Source organism: Zonotrichia leucophrys, chromosome 12, assembly GCF_028769735.1.
Source record: "Zonotrichia leucophrys gambelii isolate GWCS_2022_RI chromosome 12, RI_Zleu_2.0, whole genome shotgun sequence".
NCBI classification, from domain to species: domain Eukaryota; kingdom Metazoa; phylum Chordata; class Aves; order Passeriformes; family Passerellidae; genus Zonotrichia; species Zonotrichia leucophrys.
The window spans coordinates 4,716,947-4,742,155 of NC_088182.1; the positions used below are offsets into that span (position 1 = coordinate 4,716,947).

At 46.2% G+C, this 25,209-nt stretch overlaps 1 protein-coding gene across 8 annotated transcripts in view; it reads left to right on the top strand.

The window, feature by feature from the left end:
* Positions 1 to 25,209, top strand: part of FRMD4B (FERM domain containing 4B) — a 132,410-nt gene that overhangs the window by 95,416 nt on the left and 11,785 nt on the right. For all 8 annotated transcript variants that reach the window (XM_064724094.1, XM_064724090.1, XM_064724095.1 and 5 more), the window contains 9 exons: positions 9,855 to 9,938; positions 11,125 to 11,190; positions 12,246 to 12,303; positions 13,200 to 13,286; positions 22,768 to 22,844; positions 23,242 to 23,380; positions 23,871 to 24,012; positions 24,142 to 24,275; positions 24,371 to 24,490. In XM_064724094.1, coding sequence (XP_064580164.1) covers positions 9,855 to 9,938; positions 11,125 to 11,190; positions 12,246 to 12,303; positions 13,200 to 13,286; positions 22,768 to 22,844; positions 23,242 to 23,380; positions 23,871 to 24,012; positions 24,142 to 24,275; positions 24,371 to 24,490 — 907 coding nt within the window. The remainder of the gene's footprint in view (positions 1 to 9,854; positions 9,939 to 11,124; positions 11,191 to 12,245; positions 12,304 to 13,199; positions 13,287 to 22,767; positions 22,845 to 23,241; positions 23,381 to 23,870; positions 24,013 to 24,141; positions 24,276 to 24,370; positions 24,491 to 25,209) is intronic.

A 25,209-nucleotide genomic window follows, 5' to 3' on the forward strand; every position in this document is an offset into this window, starting at 1 on the left:
ATTATTCACTTTGTAAATATACAACATATAAAGCCTGGCCTCCTCGGGAAATAAATCATGTAGCTGTATTTAGTTTACAAATTAAGCATCTGCCCTCAAAAATCCTGTAAAATATTATATACTTTTATTTTCCTTTGTAGCTTGATGAGAGAGACAGTTTATAACTGAGAAGTCTTAAATGCTGTCCTAGCACTGGAAAAATGTTTATCAAAATCAGATTAGCTACAGGGACTATATAAGGAAAGCAACTTGGGGGAAAAAAAAAAGAAGTTTACTTTCTGACTGGTAATCTTGGACTGTATTTCCCCCAGTACCATTTCCAGGACTGAAACCCAGCCCTGCTCCCTGGAAGTTAATTAAATTGCTGGAGGAGGGCTTCTATTTTCTTTAAATAGCTGACACATTCGTTTTTGATTCTGGCCTGTGGGCTGCAAAGATAACTCCCGACTGGTATAACATAACACAGACAAAATAATGAATTCCTGATAGCTGACATGTGCGAGGCACCGGGGTTTATCGTTCTGGGGGTGATAAAGGAGTTTGGAAAAGGGAAAGGTTTGGGTGAGAGATAGCCCTGCAACTGAGGCTGTGGAGTAATTGGTTCAGAAGTCCTGAATTTTAAAATCGTGCTTGGAAAAAAAGTGAAGTTATTGATCTAGGTGCAGAAAGTAGTATTAACAATTTGCTTTTAATTAAGAGTGGTCAGAGTGAGATTTTTGGGTAGTCTTTTGTTGGGGAGCTGAATATTTTGCCAGGCAAACAGGAAGATCTCTTGGTGGAAAAGAATGTGGGAAAGACAACATGGGCAATGCTAGAAAATAGCTGTTGGAAAGAAGTTAATAATTGTCTGATAGCAAAGCACCTGCTCACTCTACCGCTAACCCCAAGATTAAGGAAGGTACCCTCAGGAACAGGACACACCTGAGGTCTGTTGGAGGTGGCTTGTCCAGCCTGTTTCTGGGACTTTTGCCAGGTTTATGTGACCAAGATTCCAGGTGTGGCCACACCCAGGACTGGGGTTGGAGCAGGAGGACAAGTTTGGGGATAAGGGCACATCTCATCTGGCCAGAGCCCGGTCTGGATCCTGCTTCAGCCCCAGCCATTTCCTCACACCTGGGTGCTACAAAAGAGCTGGTGGGTCACCAGAGGATTCACTCTCAGAACACCCATCTGGTGCCTGTAGCAGCACTGTAGTTCAGTTTCTGATGTTCTTTTCCATGCAAATGCACTTTTTAAATGCCTGTGCACTGATACCCTGAGCCTTTTTGCAGGCTGTGTCTGCCTGGCTGTAAATCAGTGCTCAGCCCTGGCGCTGCCTTGTGCCCCTTGTGCTCCTGGCCCTTGTTTGCCAAGTGACTCATTGTGTGCTTTGCCTTTCAGCTGTGACTCCCAGCACTTTTTCTTTAAATACCTGGTGAGGCGCTGGCTCTGAACCATTAACTCTGTCTCGGTCAAACCCAGCTGTGTGCTTTCCTCAGCTCCCTCTTTTTCAATAAACAGCTGATTCAGGACAAGATGAGCAAAGATCTGCTTACTCAGAGCCTGTTAGTTGAGGGGGTTGATTATTTATTTTGCTTTCTTTGGGAGCATCTGATGAACCAAGGTAGTAAATAAGCACGTTTAGGAAAAGTCATGTTTCATATCTATTTCATATAATGATGATGCTCACCCTGCTGACAGGTATCAGATACCCACTTTCCCAAGAGCTTAATTGAATTTTATACCCTTTTAAAGAAAGCTGGTTGAAGACTACAGTAGTTTTTCTCTGGCAGGGTAAAAATTTTGCTTTCCTTGGTGAATCCATGCAGGTCTGCCATAAGGAACAGGAGCTGAGGGGAGGCAGGCAGGGAACTGCTGAGCTCCATCTCCCTGAACACTGAATTTGAATTGAATTAATTAATTATGAAATAAAAACATTTTCTCCTAGAGTTTTATTTTTCATGCAAACCAGGTGCAAATACAAAGAAAAAGTACTTAAGATGCCATTTCTTGTGTAGACTTTTCATAGCAACAGGGTTTTTTTCCACTGGTGCTGCTTGTAGATTCATCCAGTTCAGGGCAGACTAAAGCATATGCAGTCTGCAATGATGTCATTGTAATGGTTTTTTACAATTTCCTATTTTAAAGCAGTTCTGTGAGGACTCTCAGGGAATTCGTATAGAATGCTTATTATGGAGCAGATTAATTAGGTGGAAGCACTGTGGGTGGAAATGAGCAAAAAGGATTAGATGAAGAGGGAGGAAAAAAGAATGTTTGCAGTAATTTAATAACCTGATCTCATGGGATTTACTACTTGTATATAGCAATGTAACTCTTAATATTCACACACAGTTATGGCAGTTTGGTAAGGAACAGTAATTTTTAGATTTCATGTGCGTGATGTTTGTACAGTTTCCATAGGGGCAGAAAAGGGGTTACTGTGTTTTGTCCTCTTTAATAGTCCCTCCACAATACTTTCTTTTATTTTTTTTCTTTTTTTTTTTAATTATTTCTAACTCAGAGAGCAGAGCTAGAGTGGGCACAACCCAGCCACCTAGAGAGGTCTTTTGTGTGTGCTCTGCATGCAAAACAGATGAGAGACAAGGCAAGCAAGGTGCAAGGAAATTCAGCATCCCCCCATGCAGGGGAGAAGCTGTCACATGGGGCAGCATCATGACATCCACAGCCACAGGTAAAAGGTGCTTTTCCCTTGTCCTAGAAATTCCCTTAAGTACAAGTTCAGTATTAAAACATGTGGCCTTTTCTATTGTAAAAATCACATTTCACCTCAATTTTTTCTAATAGCTGAAAAACTTTGTGAGGTCTACAGGGATTTTTTTCCAGTCTTGCAGCCTCAGCTCTGAGCAGGAGTTTGGGGTCTGGTCTGAGTCCTAACAACATCCTCACTCTAGAAAAGCAGAAATAAATCTTTTGCTTTTCCTTCCCATGGTGGCTGAGATCTGTCACATGAGGTGTGCTTTGTGCTTTGAGGAAATGGAGCGACAGCTTTTCAACGTCAGCTTTTTTTGCTTTTGCAGATTTGTCAGGTCTTTATCATTATTTGGACACTTTATTTTTCTTGTGGTTCCATGTATCTCCATGTATCAGCCAGGCTGTGATAACAAGCTTTAAACTTTGCTACTGTACTCAGACATGCTAAAAACCCACAGCTAATATGGCTAAGCTGACCTTTGTGTGAGCAGGAAGAAAGTGTGAATGTTAGAAATAACAGTCTGCTTTGTGAGGAAGGGCTTGGGTCCTTCAAGCATTGTATTAACTGTGAATATCCATTTTTGCTTGGCAGTAAATCCTCAGGTAAAGCTGAGCCATTCTGCTTTTGTCTGGTCTGTTAGGGGAGGACTGCTAAGGGTGATGCTTAAAGAGCAAGCAGCTCTTTAAATATGGATATTTCATAGCAGGGCTGTGGGATGGCATCTACCACTCATTGTAGGTGGTAGGTCCAAGGACCAAACAGGTTTGTCTTCACAATATTCATGTTTTACATCAAGAGCTGTAAAAGAAGACCTGAAGATTTAGGGCAGCTGCAGGTCACAGATTTTCTCTAGCCATGAAGAGCTGCTTCCTTGGCATCCTGTTCCTTGTCTGCAAAGTGGAAGTTGTGGCATTGTCTCACCTGGCAAGGTGGCTCTGGGAGCAGCTCATGTCCCTGTTTGTCTGCTCACCATGTCCTCATATGGAGAGGTGGGTGCTCACAGCTGATGGGAGAAATGTTGCATTTTCCTTGGTGTGCCCCTGGCCCATCTTCCAAAAGCCAATGTATGGAGTCACCAAACCCCTGCAGATCAGGAGGTGCTGCTGCTCTGCCCAGGAGTTGGGCAGTGCTTGGGAAGCAGAGAAATTTGGCACAGGAAACAGGACTGGAGCTCAAGGTCAGGCCTGGGAGTCCAAGGCTCTGCTCCAAGTATGGGGAATAGTCATCCAGTCCCAGCCACCCTTTGTGTTTGGTGCAGCTCCTCCTTGAGCTGTGAAACCAAAGCTGTTGCAGCTGCACAAGGTGGGAACTCGCAGCACAGCCTGAATGTCCAACAAGCTGGGGTTGGAAAAGCCATGTGCGCTGCTTATCAGGGTCCTTCTCACGGATGGGGTTGGAAGGCTCTTAAATGCCCCTTCACATACCTCTCTGAGCAGGCAGCTGCTGTCTGCTGCTCAAGTGGCAGCCTCTGCACCCTGCCCCAGCCAGGCTCTGCAGCCCTGTACCAACGGGAGCCCCTTGTTCATGGCCTTTCCACATCCTGGGCTCCCCTCAATAGAAAAATAACTTTCTTGAGTGGGCCAGCAGACCATGAACTGAAAGGGTTGGGAAATGATGGGAAACGTCTGGCATTTGTCACAAAAGAGGATTTGTCGGAGAGCGCATTTCAAAAATCCTGCTGCCAAGATCCTGCTGCTCTGGCATACTCAAAAGCTGCTCAATCCATCGTGTCTCCCTGCACCTCCCCTGCTCTCTCTTCCTTCCCTCCTGCCTTTTTTCTCCTGCACTTTTCACCCTGCTCATTTTTCCCCCTCCATTGCCTCACTGCTTGCTCCTCACACCTGTTTCTTGTGGTCCCTCAAAGGGCAGAGCAGCCTCCAAGGGGCCTGAGGTTGCCTTGCTCTTTATTTTACAACAAACCCAAAACATACAGAGCAGGCACCTGTTGCTGAAGCAGCCCAGCTAAAAAGGAATGGTCCCATGTTACTGGTTCTCATCTCTTGGTGTAAAGAATGGGAGAACCTTGGAAACCTTGGTCATGTTTCCCTGAGTCTGCACCAAGCTGAGAAAGTCACTACGACCCTGAGAAAGTCACTAGGACCTTGAGAAAGTCACTTTAGGACCAGACTGGGGTGTGGGCAGCAGCGCAGGATGTTCTTGTACAATTTGGTGCAAAGGAATTCGGTGGTCCTTCTAAAGAAATAGGGCTGTTACTGACATCAGCTGAATAATCTGACCCTCTGAAAGCCTTGATTGTCAAGCCTTGAAGCATCTGCTCTAATTTTGTGCTGTTTTGGAGTATTTATTTTGCTAGCTCTAAAAATCTTGAAGAGAGTGAGGTGACAAGTCCTAATGGAAATGCTTTGAATCATCTTCATGATGTAGGGTAATAGTGTATCGTACTTTTGCTGTGCAGCTGCACATGTCCCTGAATTTCATATGTAATTCTCAAATTTGCTGATATTTGGGTGTCCATGAAATTACTTTCAGGTTAATTTTGAGAGGCTGATTGACATTTTCTGCTGGCAAGGCCACTCTAAATTCTACCTGTGCTATGCCTAAAATTCATTTCAAGAATTAACTGAACTTAAGATAGTGACGTTTAGGAGAACCTGGGAGTGACTTATTCCAGTGATCCTCTAGCAACATGAAAGTATTTGTGTGAGGTCAAGGAACTCCAAGAATAAAGTTGCTATACAGTGCACTTTCCCTAGTGATAAATTTGTACCTTATAACATGTTATAAACACAATTCAGGCACACCTGCCCTTGCTTTAGTCAGTTAAGAGTTGTCTGAAGTCCTGTCCTCATCGAGTTGTTAATATTTACAAAGAATCTGTGGGCTGATAAGCTTCTATGCTGCAGTCCAATATATGGCTTTTGCTGCTGGGTGTGTTGCTTGCTCTTCACGTTTTGTTACTCTCATTAACCACATCTTACCCCATCTAAGCTCTTACCTGCTTAGCAAGGGGCATAAGCTGGTTTTTGACAGTGGGTGCAGGGAAACTCATTGACAAATGGTCCTAATTAGCACAGTTCTGTAAATCTCTGCCTGGCAGGGAGTGTTGTATCACTCCATTACAAGCTGTCAAGATGCACTTTCTGGGGGCATAAATATGTAACTCTTTTTTAATTTTCAGTAATTTTCTGCTCTAGGCAGTGCATGCCACGATGGCCTGGCTTGGTTCCTTTGTGGATTTCTGGTGGGGGTTTTAGCAAGATGCCTGAAATCTCACTGTAACATCAGCAGGGTATAGGAAACTCATGAGATTGGTCCTGTTTTGCTGCTGGAGTTTCAAGTGGGAAGTCCTGTTGATAGTATGGTACATGTTAAATATTTTTAATCATGTTACCTGGTTGTTTTAGAGTCAAGCTCCCTCTCCATAGAGCTAGCACTGACGAGCAGGGCGTGCTGGGGACAGCATCTTGCCCAATGTTTGATCATGTTGGGACAGAGAATTAATTATGGGCAGTACCAGGAGTGCAAGTTGAGGTTCAGTGTGAGTAGGCTCTGATGCAGATTTTCATTATTTCCATTTGCATTGCCCAGATTGATTCAAGTTCTGCTTTGTATCTGCCAGAGAGAAAACTCCTGTTTAGAGGGTGGAATAGGAAGGAAAGGGTCTGTCTGCTGCCTTTGTTTAATTCTTCTCCATAGTGGAAAAATACTTGGGTTGAGAGTTTCCTATATTCTCCTCCTGGGGAATAAACAAACCTTCTGCCAAAAAATGTTCAGTCCCATTGACTCTGGGCAGTTTATATATTGAAATTATGCCAAAAACCACCAGTCCAGAAACCCCCTCTGGTGCAGGGGTCAGATTAAAGGCAGGTTGGGCCTCCCTGTCCTGACAGCCACGTCCTCCTCCTGGTGGGAACCCACCATGGACGTGCCAGATACAGCTCTGGGTGTTGGGCTGGCAGATAATGGGGATGGTGGGACATCTGGAGCCAGGGCTGTCTGCCCTGGGATTGCTCTATCATCTCGTGGTCCTTGTGAAACCAAACAGGAACAGGCCATCATTCAAAGCGCCGCTCCTGCTATCGGGAGTTGTCACCTCTGGGGAACAGCTGGCGCTCAGAGGGCTTGGGAAAGTGATCCTGAAGGTCAAGGGGAGACTTGCTTGGTGCAGATGAAGTGATAATGGACTCTGTGAAGGAGGGGGAGGACCATTTGAGGCTTTTATTATCCCTGAAGCCGTGAATCATCCCTAATCCTGGGGCGTGCAGTCAGCAGATCCAGGCTGCTGCGTGCCAGCCTGCACTCTCTGAAGGCATCCAGCCTGCAAGGAGCTGTGCCCTGTCTCTCCCAGGTCTTTTACATTTTTCTAGGATTGTTTCATGCTTGATCTTACAATTATGCAGGGAGAAAAAAAATCATGTTGCTTCTCAGAGAGTTTCAGCCCTTATAAGTCCATTTGGATGGGCTTCTCCCAGTGCTTGTGGATGGGATGGTGTCTGAACCTGGGGTGTGAGGTTGGGTCCTGTGAGGAAGGCAAGTCCCAGGAGCCAAATTTGCCTCATAAAATCAGTGTTATTGCGAGAAATTGGATGGGTTTGTAGGTTGGCAGAAGAAGAGAGGAGGCCCAGCTCTGCTGTGAGCTGTCCCAGCCCCGTGGGCTCTGCTGCTGACAGTGTTCTGGGTCAGTGCTGCAGGGACGTGCCCCCTGTCATGGCACAGACGTGGTGACAGCCCTTTGATCACTGCGTGTCCCAGCTCAGAGCCCACGGGCCCTGCTTGGAGCCAGCTCTGCTGGCCAGCCCTCAAAATTTAAATTCAGTGGTAGACATTTTCATATTGATGAGCTGCTACTCATCACTCGGGCTTAACTAGCACCCTCCTTTTGGCATTGATGAGGATAAAGTTGCTATTTAGCCAGATTTAGATAGTCAGGAGGCCCAAAAACCAAACAGAAAGGGGAGTAGTGCTGTTGGAGGCCCCAAATGTTGCAGAAGGTGGCATTTCAGAGCATGGGAGATGCAGCTGCCAGGATTTGTGGCATTTCTCAGTGATGGGGAGGCTGCTGGCCCTGTGATGGTTGGGGAAGGAGAGTTTGGGACCTCTCCACCCGTGTGTAGTGGTGACAGCTGGGTGTCAGCTGTCCCCTGCTCTGCCCTGGCTCCCCAGCATCAGCCTCCTTATTTCCTCAGCCCTTAAAACCAGGTTACTAAATAAGGGTTTAATGACCACCCATTAAACCTCTGATTATGAATACGAGGCTGAGAATTGACATTTACAGAAACAGCCCTTTTGTTTGGCAAAAATGAGCTATTTTGTTAGTACTTCCTTCCAAAACCTCTCCTACTTCACTGTAGTTCCCTGCCAACTCTGCCTGCTGGAGCAGCCATTGCAGTGATAAATCAGGTTTAAAAATAGGAGGAAAATTGTGGTTTAAGTATCATAATTATCAATTATCCTGTGAATCCATGATTGAAGTTGGACAGGACCTTGGAGGGCCAAGCCATCCAGCTTTAAGAGGGAGTTCAGGCCATGTTGTATTTTTTTGTTGCTGTTTTTTGTTTTGGGAGTTTTTGGATTGTGGGTTTGTTTTTTTGGGTTTTTTTTATGTGTGTGTGTTTTTCAGTTTGTTTGTTTTTTTTTTTTTTTTTTTTTGGTTGGTTGGTTTTGGGGGTTTTTGTTGTTTTTTTTTTAATTATTATTATTTGGTGGTTTTTTGGGTTTTTTTATTTTATTCTTTGCTCTGGTTTCTGATGGCTTCAGAAGAGTGTGCTCTGTGTCTGCATTTCCATGTAACCCTACAAACCCCTGGAAATCTACCTTCTCTCTGCAAGCTGAGATTTCCTGCAGCCTTTTGATCCCATCAAAATAGGCCTGCAAGGGGTGAATAAAACTCAGCCTTTGTGAGCATTGGCTGTATTAGAGGGCTGGAAGGAGAAATCCTGATTTTCTACCCAGCTGTCCCCGTTTGTGGCGTTTGGGTGCTGGCCAGCTCGCAAAGAAAAATGGATATTCCTGGCAGAAGAGTGCAGCAAGCAGCACTCCTCGGTGCTAATTGACCCCTTCTTGGCAGCCTCATCAAAGACGCTGAAGAATAAATAGGCTGTTGATTGAAGTGTTCCCTTGTCCCCAGAGGTGGTCCCCTTTACTCAGGGCTGAGGCTCATTGTCAGCGCTGGGGAAGAGCCTTGCAGAGCCATTAGCCTGGGCTCCCAAGGAACAAAAAAACAAAACAAAAAAACCTTTCAACCCCTGCGTTTTCCATGTGGCATCTGGGAGATGGAGTCGTGGGAGGGAGGGTTGCTCCATATGCAGAGCTCCATCCTCAGTGCCCATGGCAAAGGGGGACGTAGCTCTGGTGGAAACTCTGACGGCTCAATCTGATGACAACAGAGGTTGGGAGCAGAAAAAACACCTTCAAGGAAAGCCTGGGCAAAGTTGAGGCAGATGCTGATGGACGGGACTGGTGCATTCTTTGCATAGAAAAGTCGTGTTGGTGCTTGCTGGTGCTGAAGGCATGCAGAAATCCTGCCCAGATGGGGCGTGCAGGTTTCAGCTGATTAACTAATGGACCGTGTGAGGAGAAAATATGAACCATTTTACTGATGCCTGTAAATAGGTTTTAAATATTCTGCCGGGGTTCTGTCGTGACAAATTGCATTCACATACTTCAGTATTCACATACTGAATACTTCAGTATTTCATTTCAGGTTGGGCCTAGAGTCCAGAGTATTTGAACTTTCTGTACGATGGGCAGTCCAGGAGAACTGTTTTCACTGAAAATGTGTGAACTGAAACCCTTTGTTTTGAATCAGATCACTGTGAAACTTCTGTGATTTAACAAATACCATACTGCTTCATGAAATGTATTGTTAAAGGCAGAGCAAAACTTAGCACTGCAAGCCTTACTTTTGGGCTTTCCTGCAGCTGTTTCAGGGCTCATTCTGCACTCGGCAAATAGAGTGAGGGTGTGCAGAATAAATATTGATACGGTGGTGGCCTGAGCATCACGCGTGTGTATAATGAGCATGACACCATATCCATCACTGTCATGTGAGAGGACATCTCGAGTTACGTTGCTATGACAGCCTGACATGGGGCTGCACTCCACGTTTGTGAGCAGCAAATGCAGCCCTTCCTTCTGCCCAAACTGATGAGTCCATCTCTGATTCACTAGCACTGACTCTGGGCCGTTTTTGCTTTTTCAGTGATGAGAACACCAGAAAAGACTTGAAGACACTGCCTGTCTTTCCTACCAAGACACTGCAGGAGCATCCATCACTTGCTTACTGGTGAGCTGTTAATTTAAAATGTAAATTATTGCCATGAATGATAACAAGAAGATCACTTTTAAGCAGTCTGCAAACTCCTCTAAAAGTTTTCAGCCCAGGACATGGAGCTGATTGCTCATGTTCAAGCATTTCCAGTTTTCAGAAGGATGTAAATTATGCAAGATCTGATGGAAATTCCTCCTTGAAAGTTTGCTCAAATTAAATTGCTGTGTCAGAAACTGCTGGATCAGAGTATGTGGGGACCCTGTAATAGAAGGAGATGAATTCTGAACTCCAGCCAGGCCTGGGTTTGCAGAGAGCACCTCAGTTTTCATCTGTCACACAGTGGAGCCTTTGTGGTGGGTGACCTTTGCTGGCTGCCAGCTGCCCACCCAGCTCCTCTGGACAGGACAGGGGAAGAAAATAATCTAGAAAGGCTGGAAAGGGAAAGACATTTTAAATTATGGGGCTTGAATTTGCTGTAAAAAGAATACAGCATTTAGGATGAATCAGTGATATTGTTTCCTTGGAATTTATGCCCTTTGTGCAAATTCAACCTCCTCGTTTGTTTTGGTTTTTTAGGCTTGATGTGTACGTGATGGATTTTCAAGTGTACCGTGCTTGCTTATTATTTGTTTGTCTCTGAATGAATACTGCTGGGTTTTTCTTTGCTTTCAAGTGTCTTGACACAGAAATGCATATTTTATTTCACATTCCTCCAAAACAAAAATGTTGAAATATGTAACAGGGAAAAATGCAAAAAGGTCATTGCTGACAAATGTGTGGTTTTCATCACCTATGAAATGTCAGGGGGGAGAAAATAGACAGGAATGAAAACAGCTCTGGTTGAACTTCTTCTGTCTTGCATATGGAGCATTAACCAGGCTTTGAAGTTTGGGTCCTTTAGAACGTTAAGATGAATTTCCACAATTAGCACCATTCTTCTGCAGCAGCATCTGCAGCAGAACAGGCTGATCTGAAATGGTTTGTTAATGAGTCTGGAAGGCAGGATGTGATGGTGGGGACCAGCCAGGCAGCTCCACGCTGCCTAATGAAGGGTGGGAAAGAAATCTGCAAGAACCAGAATGTAAACCAGAGCAAGAAATGGGCAGGGGGACCCTTCTCTGCATGCTGAGCAGGTGGCTGAGCTTCGGCACATGAACAAAGTCACTGAGCCTCTAAATTGGGTTTTGTGCTTGGTTTGCAGTGAGGACAGAGTAATTGAGCATTATACACAAATTAAAGGTCTGACCAGAGGACAAGCCATTGTTCAGTGAGTATGACATTTGTTAATTTGTGAAGATGATATTTTTTACTTTTCTCCTGTTCTTTTTTGGTTGAGATGTGGCAAGGCAGACTCTTTGGGTCATTATTGCCTGCAAATGATGTGGTTTGTATCTGTCAGATTCTCTTTTTATTGAGTTACATTGCAAAGTGGAATTATTGAAGTCTCACATTTCACAAGCTTGCAGTTCAGCATTTGTGTAGCCATTTGGGTACCTCAAAGACAAAAGAAATTGTTTGAAATTTACTTTATTGAAGACTCTTTGCCATACCTTGCTTGCCATCAATTAATTTTCACTCCAAACTCTTAAGGGTGCATATTACCCTAAGTCCTGTAAGAAAGTCTGAAATGTTCAGAATTTGGTTTTCAAAACATCAAGGTCTTCCAAGCTGCCCACTGAGCCTGTGGAATTGTATTTTTCATTTACCATTAATATTTAGTGTTCCTCCTAGCAGCAGATGCAGTAGGATGTGTTATGAGATGTTTGAGATGATGGCCATGGCTGCACAGTGCAGACTCCTTGCGGTTTTTCTCACGTGCCTCAATGCCTGTAAATCTGTCTCAATAATTTGTGGTCTTTTCTCAATAGAAACAAGGGAAAAATGGTCTGTTCAGTGGTTTTCTGAATTGCCTCATGAAACAGTTGTACAATGGCATAAACATATTCATTTGGAGCCTGTCCTTTGTAACCAGAGCTTCATAATGGAATAATTATAGGCAGGTCTTTATTGCCAGCATTTCCCAAAAGGCTCACATGTTCAGTTCAGAATTTTTGCTTTCAGTTCTATGACCTTCTGATAAAAGATTGAATTTTCTGTTGTATGAGAAATTTTCCTTTTGCTTTAGCTGGGCCAAAATACCCCATCTTTCCCCAAGCCAAGATGCTAAGTTTTTTCCTGAAAATATGGGCCTTCAGCTATTAAGGCCTTCAAAATATGCAGATGATAAATGACGTGTCCTGGATGTATGTGTGAAAAAAATATGTTAATAGATATTACTTCCTCCAGAGAAAATAATCTGATATGCTATAAATCTGTCTGCAGGTACATGAAAGTGGTAGAAGCTTTGCCAACATATGGAGTTCATTACTATGGAGTAAAGGTCAGTAACTGACTACAGATAATGTGATTGCTGAGCTTATTATGAGGGATTGCATTCCTAAAGGAGCAGTTGCATGATTCAGTGCCCTTCTATCAGTATGGAACCCCACATTTTTCAACCTCTGTAATTTTTTCCCTTTCAATGTACTTTAAAAATTGTTTCCAGACAGCAGAAAGGAATCTTTGTAAAACCTTTATGTAATCCTATCAGCAGCTAAATTCCTATCATCTTAATTAAACTGGATATCACTTCTAGAATTGAAGCAGCTAATAGTTTCCCCAGAGACATTAATCAAGATTAGAAAAATAGAATGTGGAAAAGACTCCTCCTAAGTGGCAGGTGATTAGTGGTGCGTGCTTGGAGTGGGGAAATGCTGAGAAATACTTTTGGAGAGTGATGGAAATACCCCATTTATTCCCACTTGTAGAGCAGAGCCGGGGCCAAAGTGCTTTGTGCAGAAGAGCTCAGCAGAGATGATGTCTCCTTGCTTTTGAGTCATGGCCATGACTGTGGTACCTGAGAAGCTGCTGTTTTGTGCTGGTGTCTCCTCCTGTGGCTGCCCATGCCTGAATTTAGGGGTATTGGCAGTCATTGGCCACAGGTTTTTTTCTGTCCCCTGTCCTTCCCCTTCACAGCCACTCCTCCAGCAGTGACACCCTGTTGTTCCAGCAGCACTCTTGCTTTTCTGCCCACGTTGCACAGCCACCACCTGGGTTTGTGCCTCTGGGAGAAAGTTTCCACCTTCACCCCAGCAATCCACTTCACCTCAATTTGTTTGCCAGAAAAATCCTTGCTCTGTACCTACTTGTGCTTGTCACAGAGTGAAAAGGGCTCTAATCCTGGAATTGCCTCATTCTTAAGTAGCTCTTGGTTGACGTAGACGTCCCATTTTTCAGGATAAACAAGGAATCCCGTGGTGGCTTGGAATAAGTTACAAAGGAATCGGCCAGTACGACTTACAAGATAAAGTGAAGCCCAGAAAAGTAAGTTTTTTGCATCTGATTTTTTTGTGGGGGGAACATGGTGTGGTGTTGCATGTCAGGATTTACTCTTTTAAGCTGTTGCTTATTAGAGTGGTGGGCAAAAGACCAAAGGCTGGAGGCAGAAGGAGAGTTCTGCTGGCACTGAGGCAGCAAATCTCTGCCTCTCCTAGATAGTGGAAACTCCCTTTGGGAGCTTTGGCTCGTGTGTCTTGAGTTTGGTGGTCTCAGGATGGGGATTTTGGCAGCCCCCAGGGATAACTACAGAAATATGAGGCAGTTGTGTTTCTGCAAGGCCTTGTGCTCGGGCAGTGTTTTCACTTCACTTTTGTAGGTGGGGTTTTTTTTGTGCATGGAACATTAAAGGCTCCACTGATACAGGCAGAATACAAGAGGAACTGTGTGAAATCGAAGGCTTGTTGAAGTGTGTGCTTCCATAAATTCTAAGGGGAAATTGAGAATAAATGCCAAGTACTGGAGTTCATTCTTCTCCTTTTCCAACCCACTGCTTCCCGGTGTGTCTTTACTAGAAACATCTAAGCCATGAGGGGATGGAGACCTGGGAGTTGGCTGTTCTTTCCCCAGGAATGATCTGGGCAGGAGTTCACATGAAGCTGTGCTCCCCGCCAGGGAATTTTTACATTTGCAAAATGATATTGTTTAGTGTATTGGTGCCAAAAAGCACAGCTTAACAAAACTTCCTTGTTAAAGAGTAATCCCCCCCTTCAAGCTTCCAACTTGTTCTTGTCTTTTTCCAGAGCAGGCTATGACTTGGTTTCTTTTGGTGTATTTATGTACCTGTGTGTCCAAGGGCGAGCTCTCATGTCCTCCTTCACTTTGTTTAGTAAAATACAGAGTTTTATCCCAAGTGTCTCTTCCCATGCTTGCACTGAAAGACACAGGAGGAACCCTCTGTAAATCAAGTCAACTTGAAGCTATTGAATGTCAAAGGAGAGCATCAAGGAGGTCCTCTTGCCCTTAAGCACTTCCCTGATTTTAGGCAACATCCATAAGATTTTCCAGCCAGGAAAAGTTCATTCTGCAGCCAAGATGTCCAGCTGTGACCAGCAATGCTCTCCAAGAAAATGGAGCCTGCCTGGCTGAAAGCATTGCTTCGCCAAGCATTTCTTGTGCTTGTGGGATTTCAGTTTACAACATCAACCAGGCAGATTAAGAAAATTTTTTAAGGTCAGCAGGGCCCAGATACCAAGTCACACCCTGCTACAGTTAGTTACGAGGCGTTGCCTTTGAATGCAGCAGGAGTTGTGCTTAAGAAAAATAAAATAAAAACCAGAGGTCATCTCTGCAGTGGAAGCATGACAATGGAAATGAGAATAGTTGTTGGCTTCACTGAAATTATAATTATACCACAGAGCATAGAGATTTAAAGGGGAGAGAGAGGAGCCTAAATGCAGGTGGAAGGTTTAATTACAGTAATCTCATTGAAACTGTGGGGCTGTATGGATTTTCCTGGTGTCAGTGCAAAGGGACAAAAATGATGTAAGCCACAGCTTGTCCTGAGCCATGATTGCCTTTAACAAGTTGGTAAATATACAGACAGTTTCTTTATATGAAAAATGTTTCAGAGTTTGAAATACAAAGAGCACTTTGGGTTAGTGATTGGAATTGGATCACTTTTGGGAGGAAAAGCAGACATCAGGTCTAGAGGGGCACCCACACCCAGACTTGGGTTTGGAGTTAAAATGCTGAGATAATACTTCAGTGTAGCTACAGCCCAGCTGCCTGTGATGCAGCAAGCAGAAATTCCTTTTAATCAGTGTTGTTGTTTGTTCATATTTATGAATGTATCAGAATTTAATTCAGAGACAGAAGAGTATGGACAGCTTGCCTGAATCTCCCAGGAGTCTCTCTGGAGCAGCAGGCAGGAGGGGAATTGGCATGTGAACTATTCCTGTCTTTTGGAGCAGCAGTGCTAGTTTTGCTGGATTTAGCAGAATTTCCTTGCTTTGCTTTTTGGGAATGGAGCCAAACTCACAACTGCCGTGTGCTGGTGTTATCCAGCTGTTTATACCATGGATCAAAACTGCTGTTGTGTTTATCCCCAGCCATCTGGGAAAGAGCATCCTCATTGTGCTCCCCTTCTCCAGTTGGTGATGTTTAAATATACATGCAGCTGATAGATAAATAGAGAATAATAAGATGGAAAAGCTGAGTCCAAGTCTAATGAAAATCAAGTTGGCCTTCCTGAATTTTAAAGCTACAGGGGATCTCTGAGTGTGCAAACCCCTCTGACACTGGTTGTGGTGGGAAAGCTGCAACATTTTGGATGGGAGCTTTTTATATGGAATTGATGCTTGTGCTGCAGTGAATTCACACCAGGGAGATTTATTCTGCTCCTCTTGTCTTTTCTGCAGTGCTGTCAGGTGTGTTTGCTTCACCACAGAATCACAGGCATCCTGCAAGAGCCAAGTCCATATTTAGAATAAAATTTTACTATTAATAGAAATAAAGTCTACATTAGTTGCACCCATTAATGGAGGCTCAGTTAAATCCAAAGAAACATAACCACCCTCTTAAAAAAGTGAAATCCTTTGGCTTTATCCAAGTAGGTCTTCAGGCCAAGACACCTAAATCCGAGCCTTGGAGCACAGTGGTTATCCCAAGGTTTTGTTATTGGATCAACACCAGTGCATGGAGTCCAAGGCTGAGAGCTGCTCACAGGAAGGAACTTGCAGGAGAGGCCTGGGTGAAGCAATCCCCAGATCCCTATCAGCCAGGGCTGAGGGGAGCCCAGTGTGTGACTCGGGGCTGGACCTGGAGAACCTGCCCTGGCTGTCTGTCTGTCTGTCTGTGCACGGCTGGCTGGGGAGGTTTGTCTCCAGCTATTAATATTCTGCTGGTTGACCTGAGATGGTTTGGACAAGGGAGTTTTGTTGCTCCAAGTCACTCCTGGGAGGTTGTGTTGCTTCAGGAGCAGTTTCTAGAAAAGCCCAAGTGTTCCCCATCACCAGGAGTGCCAGCTGAGGCACTGAGGGAAGCACTGGGCTCCAGCTCTGTAAAAGACTGAAAAGGGAGAATTATTTTCTGTGTCATTTATGAAAATTGTCTCTGTAGATAAAAGCAGCGGCTCCATTCTGGCTGGAGGTTATACTGAGCTCACTTGATTATCATCCTGAAGTCTCACAGGGCATTAAAACAGACTGGGTTTGGCAACTCTTGTTCAGATTTGAGCTCAGACCTGGGATTAGCTCTGCAGTCCTGCTGCTTTGCAAACATATTCTCATTCAGTTGCAGTTAATATTGAGAGTCACCTCCTGCTTGGAGAAGTGCCTCTGCTTGCTGTGAGGTGGCATGCCAAGATCCTGTCCCCAGCATCCTCTGAATCAATTAGGAAAAGTATAAAACAGGTCCGAGGACTTGGTTTGTCATTTCAAGCCAGAATAGATCTCCCTTTATCTCTACCCCATTCTTCTCACTGGTGAGATAAACAATGCAAGTCTTGTTAATGGAGGGTGTATTAAGGCATGAGTTGAGTTTATTCTGCGTTCAGCCAATACGTGAGGATCCTCTGAGGGCTGGAGAAGGCAGCTTGCTGGCTCTCTGACTTGTTCTCCCACTTCATTGTGTTTCTGTGGGCGACTCCCTCGTGATAAATTAACTCTGTTATCTGAAGAGTAGAACTGATCTTGCTGTGGCATTGTTTCAAATGTCCAAGAATATAATTTCTACTGCTTGATGTCTTGACTGCACTGTGTTCTCAGAAGTGTTTTTATTAGCATGTACTCGTTTTGAAATGATGGGGTATGTTTATCACAGGATGGTGTGGGCTGAAAGATCATCTCATTTCAACCCTCCTGCCGTGGCAGGGACACCTTCCACTATGCCAGGGTGCTCCAAACCCCATCCAGCCTGGCCTTGGACACTCCCAGGGATCCTGTGCCAGTGCCTCATCACCTTCACAATATCCCTGGCTGGATTTAATACTTTGAGGGCTTTAGCTTTCCAAACCAGACCCCTGGCTGCTCAGACAATTTCTCTGTATTTCTCCCACCCTCTTTGGGGGTCTTTTGGTGACTGGGTTTGTCCAGGAGCTCTTTGTTCATCCTTGCAAGCGTCCTGACACTTTTTCATTACTTTCTCTTTGTTGGGATGCATTGCTCCTGAGCTCTGAGGAGGAGGTATTGTGATACTTCTTTCTTAAATCAACATATGCTAGGAGTTGATGCTGAAAGTTTTCCCTTGCAGAACATTGACTTCATGTAAATTTGCTGTCCTGCTTTGCTGAATAGTTGAGAACACAGCAGCATTGGAACAGCCTTCTCAGCAGGCAGCTCTAATTAGGCAGAGATTTCTTTTATGGTGTTTATTTCTCACCAAGCCATTGATTTAGATAGAAGATACTAAGCTCACACAATTACTTAAAAAAAAACACAGGGGTTTTATGAGGCTGCTCTGAAATTCAGATCTTTCCAGATGTGCAAAAAGTTGCTTGAACGTCACCTGCTGCAAAACACAAATGTTTTGGGGTATTTTGATGTTGAGACATCTCTCAGTCTTATGAGGCCAGTGGTAGTGAGGACCAGACACAAAAGCATCATAAGCTATTAGAAAAATACATGACTGAAAAGGTTTTTAGAGGACTGGTTTAATATTTAAGGGATGAAGGATGCGTGCAGGTGAGCTCTGCCGAGTTGTGCTGGCACAGGAGGGAGCTGCCTGCCTCCCTCCCTCAGAAGTTGCTGCAGGTGGGGCAGTTTGGCTCTGCTGCCATCTCCTCAGGTGCCTCTCTCCACGGGCAGGCAGAGCAGCAGTGGGACCCAGGATTCCAGCTGAAGGCAGGGTGCCAGACAGCTGAGAGCAGCGGAGGGGCTGAAGCACAGCCCGCGCTGCCAGGGTGGTAATTTCCCTCCTCGGGTGGGGTGCATTCCTGTGGGCAGAAATCTTTTATGTTTCCTTGCTCTGAATTGCCAGATTTGTCTGCAGATTGCTGTTCCCAGCCGGTTCCTGAGGTGCTGCTTGCTGGGCACCGCACGTACCACGAGGTGCTTTGGAAGTGCTTCCCGAGGGAAAGGCTGCTGCAAACACTGTGCCATGGCTTGCACTTCATGCTGACCTTACTCAAGGACCCTTTGGGTGGAAAACCTGAGGTTTGGGTCATTTAGCTCTTGGTCAGAATTTGTCACTAACCTTGGGAACAGTTCTGGCACAGTGGGCTGGTGCAGCAGCTTGTGGCCACACAGCCCCTGCACTGAGCTGCTCTCCACATTTACACCTGGGTGCAAAAAGAAACCTTGTAAAAAATACTAAAATATTGTTTTTTAAACAAAATCCATCAGGCTCACAGTGATACTGAGCCAGGAGCCTGAGCAGCTCTTTGGGCAGGGTCCCTGGCAGCTCCTGCCTGCAATCCTGACAGGGCCGTTCTTCTGAGCCAGTTTGCTCCTGCTGTCAGGCCGGGACAAACCTGCATTTTATTCAAAACTGAATACCAGATCAGCCAGGTGAAAAACCAGCTGCTGCTTTTAAGGTGTTTCAGCACTTAGCCCTGCTATGTGCCTTTGGGCTGCCTTAACTATTATGGTTCTTTTTGTTCAGTGCTCCCTGGTATCTGCGATTGAATCCCAGCAGAAATACAGGGAAGCCTAAACTCGTGGGCTGGAGAAGCAGCAGCTGGGTGGGTGGTAGGAGTCTGGCTGGTGCACAGAGGTGCCTGGGTAATGAGATGTGATCAGAGCTGCACCTCCGCCTTCTACCAAAAAAAAAAATCAGAAAAACAACCTTGACCAGGCCAAGTTCTGCTCAGTCAGACAGGCAGCCCCTGGGATGCTCAGTAGTTTTCAGGAGCATTTAAGGATCTGACAACCTACATGGATGGGAAGGCTATTAAGAAAACATTAATTAGCTCAGGTGGACTTAATCATCTGGTTAAAGGGAACATACATTGCAAAACTTCCACAAAAACATTTTAATTATTCCTAATTGTTCTTCCAGCCCTCAAAAACCAGTTCCAGATTTCCAGGGTTTTTTTTTTTTTTTACCACTCTTTTGTCTTTAAATATGCATTTAGTTTAGGTAAGATTGAAATTAGGAATTATTTAGGAACATGTCTGTACAGGATAGAGAGTATTTGAAGGGAGCAGGATATCTCTAGAGCACTGACGGTTTCCTGAGTGTTGCCTTTTGACCACGAGTTAGAAAAATTTCAGTTGAAGAAAGTTTATTACTTTATTGCTTTGTCCTTATTTGTACTGAGTCCGTTTTTTCCCTCTTGCCTTTCATGAATCCAAGTGTGCTAGGCAGGAAAGTGTAATACTTTCATTCAGGATTATTTTATTTGCATCTGTATAAATATTACTGGCTCACAACTTACTCTGAAGCCATTCATTTAATCACCAGCTTTTTTTTACAAGGACCTGAGTTAGGAGGGTTTGTCAGATGAAGTGATAGCTAAGGAGCTTATATTGTTCTTAAGCGAGATAGTCTGAGGACAGGGCACTTTTTGAGTCCTCAAGAGCAAAGATGTGTCTTGGGTACAATTCCCATCTGTGGGATGGGATGGGAGCAGCAGAGGGGGGAGCTGCAGTTATCCCAGACTTTGTGCAAGGAGGCAGAGATGTCTTTGTGCTGAATGTACCCAGCTGTGAATGCTTGGGGCGCCCGTCAGCTCCTTTTGGGCTGGGATGGATCTCACAGGGTGGGGAGGAAATGGAGAAAAGCTCTACCCACATCCTGAGGCAGTTCCATGCAGGTTTTCTTAAAAATGCAAACGCCTTTTTTTTTTTTTTCTTGGTACTGGAAGTGTCAGATTAGCGCAGACCCCCGTGTCCCTCTGTCCCTCTGCCAGGGCAGGAGGCTGCTCCAGGGGCTGGGGCTGCTGCATTTTGCCCTGCTGCCAAACGCGCCCCTCCTCACCTTGGGACAGGTGCTCCGTTTTCCCGCAACCCTTTGGAACGCCGAGCGCATCCGGAGAGGGGGAAAACCCCAAAGGAAGTGATAAAAAGGGGACGGGGAATCATCCCCCGCCACGATAAGAGGCAGTTTTTTTCTGCAGAGGTCATGTTTGAAGCACGCCCATGGTTTTTACGGGCGTGGGAGCGGCGGCCGGGATGATGCTGCTGGTGGAACCTGCTGCTGCCTCTGGGTGTGAGTCAGGGCTGCCGGGGCAGGACCCGGCTCCGCGGGGACCCCGGGCAGCCCCCACGGCCCTGGGGCTCACAGGAACCCGGGGAGGGGCTCCCAGGGGTGCAGCCCCTCGGTGGAATCCTCGTTGTTCGCTCGCCGTTGGGTTTTCCCTGGATCTGGGGAACAGCGGGGTGTGGGAGGCGCGGCGCGGAGCGGGTGGGCGGTGATGTCAGGCGTGTGTCAGCACTGGGAGGCGAGGCTGCCGCAGCACAGCGGCGGGACGGACGGACAGACAGACAGCACGGCTGTGCCCTGCCCATGCCAGCCCTGGCACTGCCCGGCGGGGCCGGGGAGCCGCGATCGGGATCGGGGCTGCGGGCAGGTGAGTGCGGGACGCGGGAGCAGTACCAGGATCCCAGCCGGGATCGCTGCTGAAGCACCCACGGGCACCTGTTGCTCAATGTCCTGTCACACCGCTTGGGTTGTTTCCGCTCGCGTTTTTGTAAATGTATTTATTTTCATGCGGCCAGGTGAGTGCGGGACGCAGGGGGCAGTGCCAGGATCCCGGCTGGGATCGGCACCTATTGCTCAATGTCCTGGCAGACTGCTTGGGTTGTTTCCTTTCGCGTTTGTGTAAATGTATTTATTTTCATGCGGCCAGGTGAGTGCGGGGAACAGCCAGAGCTGTGCCGGGATCCCGGCTGGGATCGGCACCCATGGGCACCTATTGCTCAATGTCCTGGCACATTGCTCGGGTTGTTTCCTCTCTCCTTTTTGTAAATGTCTTTATTTTCGTGCGGCCAGGTGAGTGCAGGGCGCGGGGAGCAGTACCAGGATCCCGGCTGGGATCGGCACCCACGGGCACCTATTGCTCAGTGTCCTGGCACATTGCTTGGGTTGTTTCCTTTGGCGTTTTTGTAAATGTATTTGTTTTCAAAGTTCACACGGAGTTGTAAAGAGGTGTTTCTGACAGCGGTGTGGCTGGGCAGGAGGGCTGTGAGACAAACATAAACTTATTTAAGCAGCAGAGGGAAACTTCTACAACCGTTGAGAAAATAACTTATTAATTCTAGTAAATTGCATTTCCACTTGGCTTTGCTTTTTCTATGGCAGGTTCTAATAGGCAGTTGTAGTCCTAGGAAAGTTTTAATTAAACAGAGGGAAAGGCTGCTGAAAGAGCCACTTTTCCCCTGAAACACAAATGTGCTGGGCTATGTTTCATGGTGTTAGAAATGCTTCAGATGCATCACAGCCTAACATGTCGTCTTTTACAAAACCTGAAGTGTTTCTGTAGCGGGAGGTAGCATGGAATGTCAGGTTTTGGCAAGGCCAGCGGGGATGTTGTGTGTCCTGGGGGTTTCTGGTGTGGCGGCTGCACCTTGGAGGCTTTGGAAAAGCTCCAGTGGGGGAAGGAGGGAGCTGCGGTGAGGGCCTTGGCTGGATCCCTGGTGTCCAGGGCTGATCTCTCACTGAACCCTGTCCCTGCCTGCCCAGCTGGGAGGAAGCACCCCCAGTATCTCCGTGTGAGCAGCTGATGTGAACTCCGTCATGCTGCCACACCTGTGTGCCCTCCATGGTCAGGGGGACATCCCTGGGGACATGCCATGTACATCCAGGCACCCTGGCACTGCTGGAGAAGGTGCTGCTGCCCAAACCTGCGAGGCTGGGCTGGGAAGATGCAGCCCCCGGTGGCTCATCCATCCCCAGGGGGATCAGCAGGGCTGATGCTGCTGCTGCAAAAGGAGAGCGAATTGAGATGAAATTCTGATCCCACGGGTGCAGCTGCCAAGCCCCAACTGACTTTGATCTCTTCTCCCAGCTGGCACTTTGCAGGAAATACGTGGGTTTCTAGCAGGAGGATGTGCTGGGGGTGGCTTCCTCCTGTAGCTGCTGTTGTTCTGTACATGCTGTACCTGTGCTCCAAAATGTCACGCTGAGTGTCTCACACAGTGTCTTCACAAGAAAAAAATTTTGGTTTTTCCAAGCTGCTGCCATTCCCTGGGGATGTTCTGACTAGGGAAGTAGACCATAGTTGTCTATACAATTACTTTGTAAAGGGATTTTTGCGTTTAATCAGAGAGAAAATTACTTTAGCTGCCCTGCCAAGATCTCTGGAAACTTCTAGCAGTGAAATTAAATGTGCTATTGATGGAGGCAGATGTTGTCACTGGCAAAATCCTCAATTTGCAACACATTGTCTGTAAGAGTGTGAAATTACTGAGGGGGCATCCTATACTTATGTGCTTCTTTTAATTGATGTTATGAATGTAGTTACTGCTCAGTCCATGCCATAGCTGGGGATACTCAGAAATTTTAATTTGCTGAAATGATATCACCTGGGGGGGTGAGAGGTTTGGAGATTTAGTGACCGTGTTCTGCTTCTCTCTCCCAATTCTTGCAGCTATTTCAATGGAAGCAGCTGGAAAATCTGTATTTCCGTGAGAAGAAGTTTGCTGTGGAGGTGCACGATCCCCGCAGGTGAGGCTGAGGGGGTTCTGCCATCGGGGTTCATCTTTGCCCACGGTGAGGACTCATCATCACCTGTTGGTGGATGGGGTGGGAGGTGCCTCAGAGCTGACCCCTGAGTTTCCTCTGGGCTTTGGGACTGATCCTGATCCAGCTTTTTGGTGGGGCAGACTGGGGCTGTCACAGCTCTGGGTGTCCTCTCAGATCCCTGTGTATCCATTCAGGGAGTTGCAGGGGGAGGACTCTGTCATGGCCAAATCTGCAGCAGCCCTGGGTGATGGGATGGAGGAAATCTGAATTTTTGCATCCCTGAAATAAAGGCTGAGCCTCACCTGGTTAAGAGAGAGGCATTGTGGACTTTAAACCTCAAAGACCTGTCTTGAAATTGCATTTCTTTTCACCTCCTCAGGATTTCAGTGTCAAGAAGGACCTTTGGTCAGAGTGGGCTGGTGGTGCAGACCTGGTATGCAAACACTTCCCTGATCAAGTCCATCTGGGTGATGGCAATCAGTCAGCACCAGTTTTACTTGGACAGGAAGCAAAGCAAAGTAAGTTATGAGGCATTTTACTGCAAGCATGGGTTTCAACACCTTTCAGCATGTGTTCTTCCACGGGTGAACTACTCTCCAGAGAAAAACTACAGATTGTTTTCGTCAGCTTTTTGAGCAGTCTCTTAGTGGTGGTATTGCTACTTGATCCATTTTAGCCTGCCTGCAGTTAAGGCCTATGGAAGTGTAATCATGGAGGAGGGAATTCCCAAGTCTGGGTGTCTAATCTGCCTTTTCTTTTGTCTCCTTTCCTGTGTTTGTTTTGAAAGCTGCAGAGATTTTGAGCTGGGAGATGGTTCAGGTTTTTGGGGAGAGGGGAAGGGAATGCCAAGCAGACCTTAAATACCACAAGCACCTGTGTGATGCTGTTGCTTTAGCCCTTAATTTTGTGGGAGATGATGTGTGAAATGTCATCTTCTGTGATGTGTTCTGAAGTTAATTAGAGGTAACTCAATGAGGCTGTTGGGTTTTTTTTTTTTAACTCCTTCAGGCAAAAATTCCGTCAGCCAGAAGTTTGGATGATATAGCCATGGATCTGACAGAGATGGGAACTCCAAAAGTGTCAAAGCTGGTGACCTTGGAGGCCAAGAACCAGCTTATCATGGCCAGCAATGGCAGTTTGATCTCATCAGGTAACAGTGCACATAAATGTGAAGTAGCCAGGTTTAATGGGGCTTGTTTGTAAAAAGGGAAATGAGACTATCAGCCAATTAAAATGGCCTTTACCTGGAAATCCTCTGATAACAGAATGTGTTTTCCAGGCTCTCAGGACTCAGAGGTCAGTGAAGAACAAAAGAAGGAGAAAATTATGGAACTAAAGAAGAAGGAGAAACTCCTTCAGGAGAAACTCCTTCAGAAGGTTGAGGAGCTGAAGAAGATCTGCCTGCGCGAGGCGGTGAGAGAGCTGCACCCCACCCTGGGCTCGGGCAGGTGGGAGCCCTTCCCTCCCCCTGGGCCTCACCTGGAGCCCTGTGTGTTGTTCCCCACCAGGAGCTGACGGGGAAGATGCCCAAGGAGTATCCCCTGGGGGCAGGGGAGGAGCCTCCCCAGGTGAGGAGGCGCGTGGGCACCGCGTTCAAGCTGGACGACAACCTGCTCCCCAGCGAGGAGGTGAGCACAGCGCCTTGTGTGCACACAGGGCTGGGCTGCCCACACCAGGGCCCAGAGCCCTTGGAGATCATCCAGCTCTTCCCTGGGGCTTTGAGGGGAGGCAGCTGGGGCAGTTGTTTGTGTGGAGTGGGAAGTTTTGGTGGGTTCTGCCCTTCTTTCAGCCACGCTTTGAACTGACCAGGAAATTGGCTGTTGCTAAAGGCCTGAAGTTCACCCAAGCTGAATCCCTGCATGAATTTTAATGGATGTTTTGCTGCTAATTAGAGAAGATCAGGTGCATAATGCCATTTGGCAGCCTGTGGCATTTCTGGAGCGTTGATTTGTGTTGTGTTGGGATGGTGTTTGAACCCAGAACATGGCAAGGGTGTGCTCTGTCCCCCTTGCAAAATCATCTCTCTGTGAGCATAGTTTTGTGACAGGTGACAGGAGGAGGAGTTTTATCTGTGGCTTAATGAAGGTTCCACCTGAGTAAAACCTCCCTGCATTGCTCAAGAGGCTAAAATGAACTTTGCTGGCAGGGACTGACTCAAGTGATAGGATAATTCAGATGTTTGCAGTTTCTGGACACACTCCATTCCCCCTCATTCCTTGTGAGATTTGTTAACAAGCTGTATCATCCAAATAAGTAGGTGTTGGGCACTTGGCATCTGTCTTTCACCAGAAACTCACTGCCCTGCCTCTCAGGGCTGCTGTGCTCCTTGTCTGCAGCAAAGTGATTT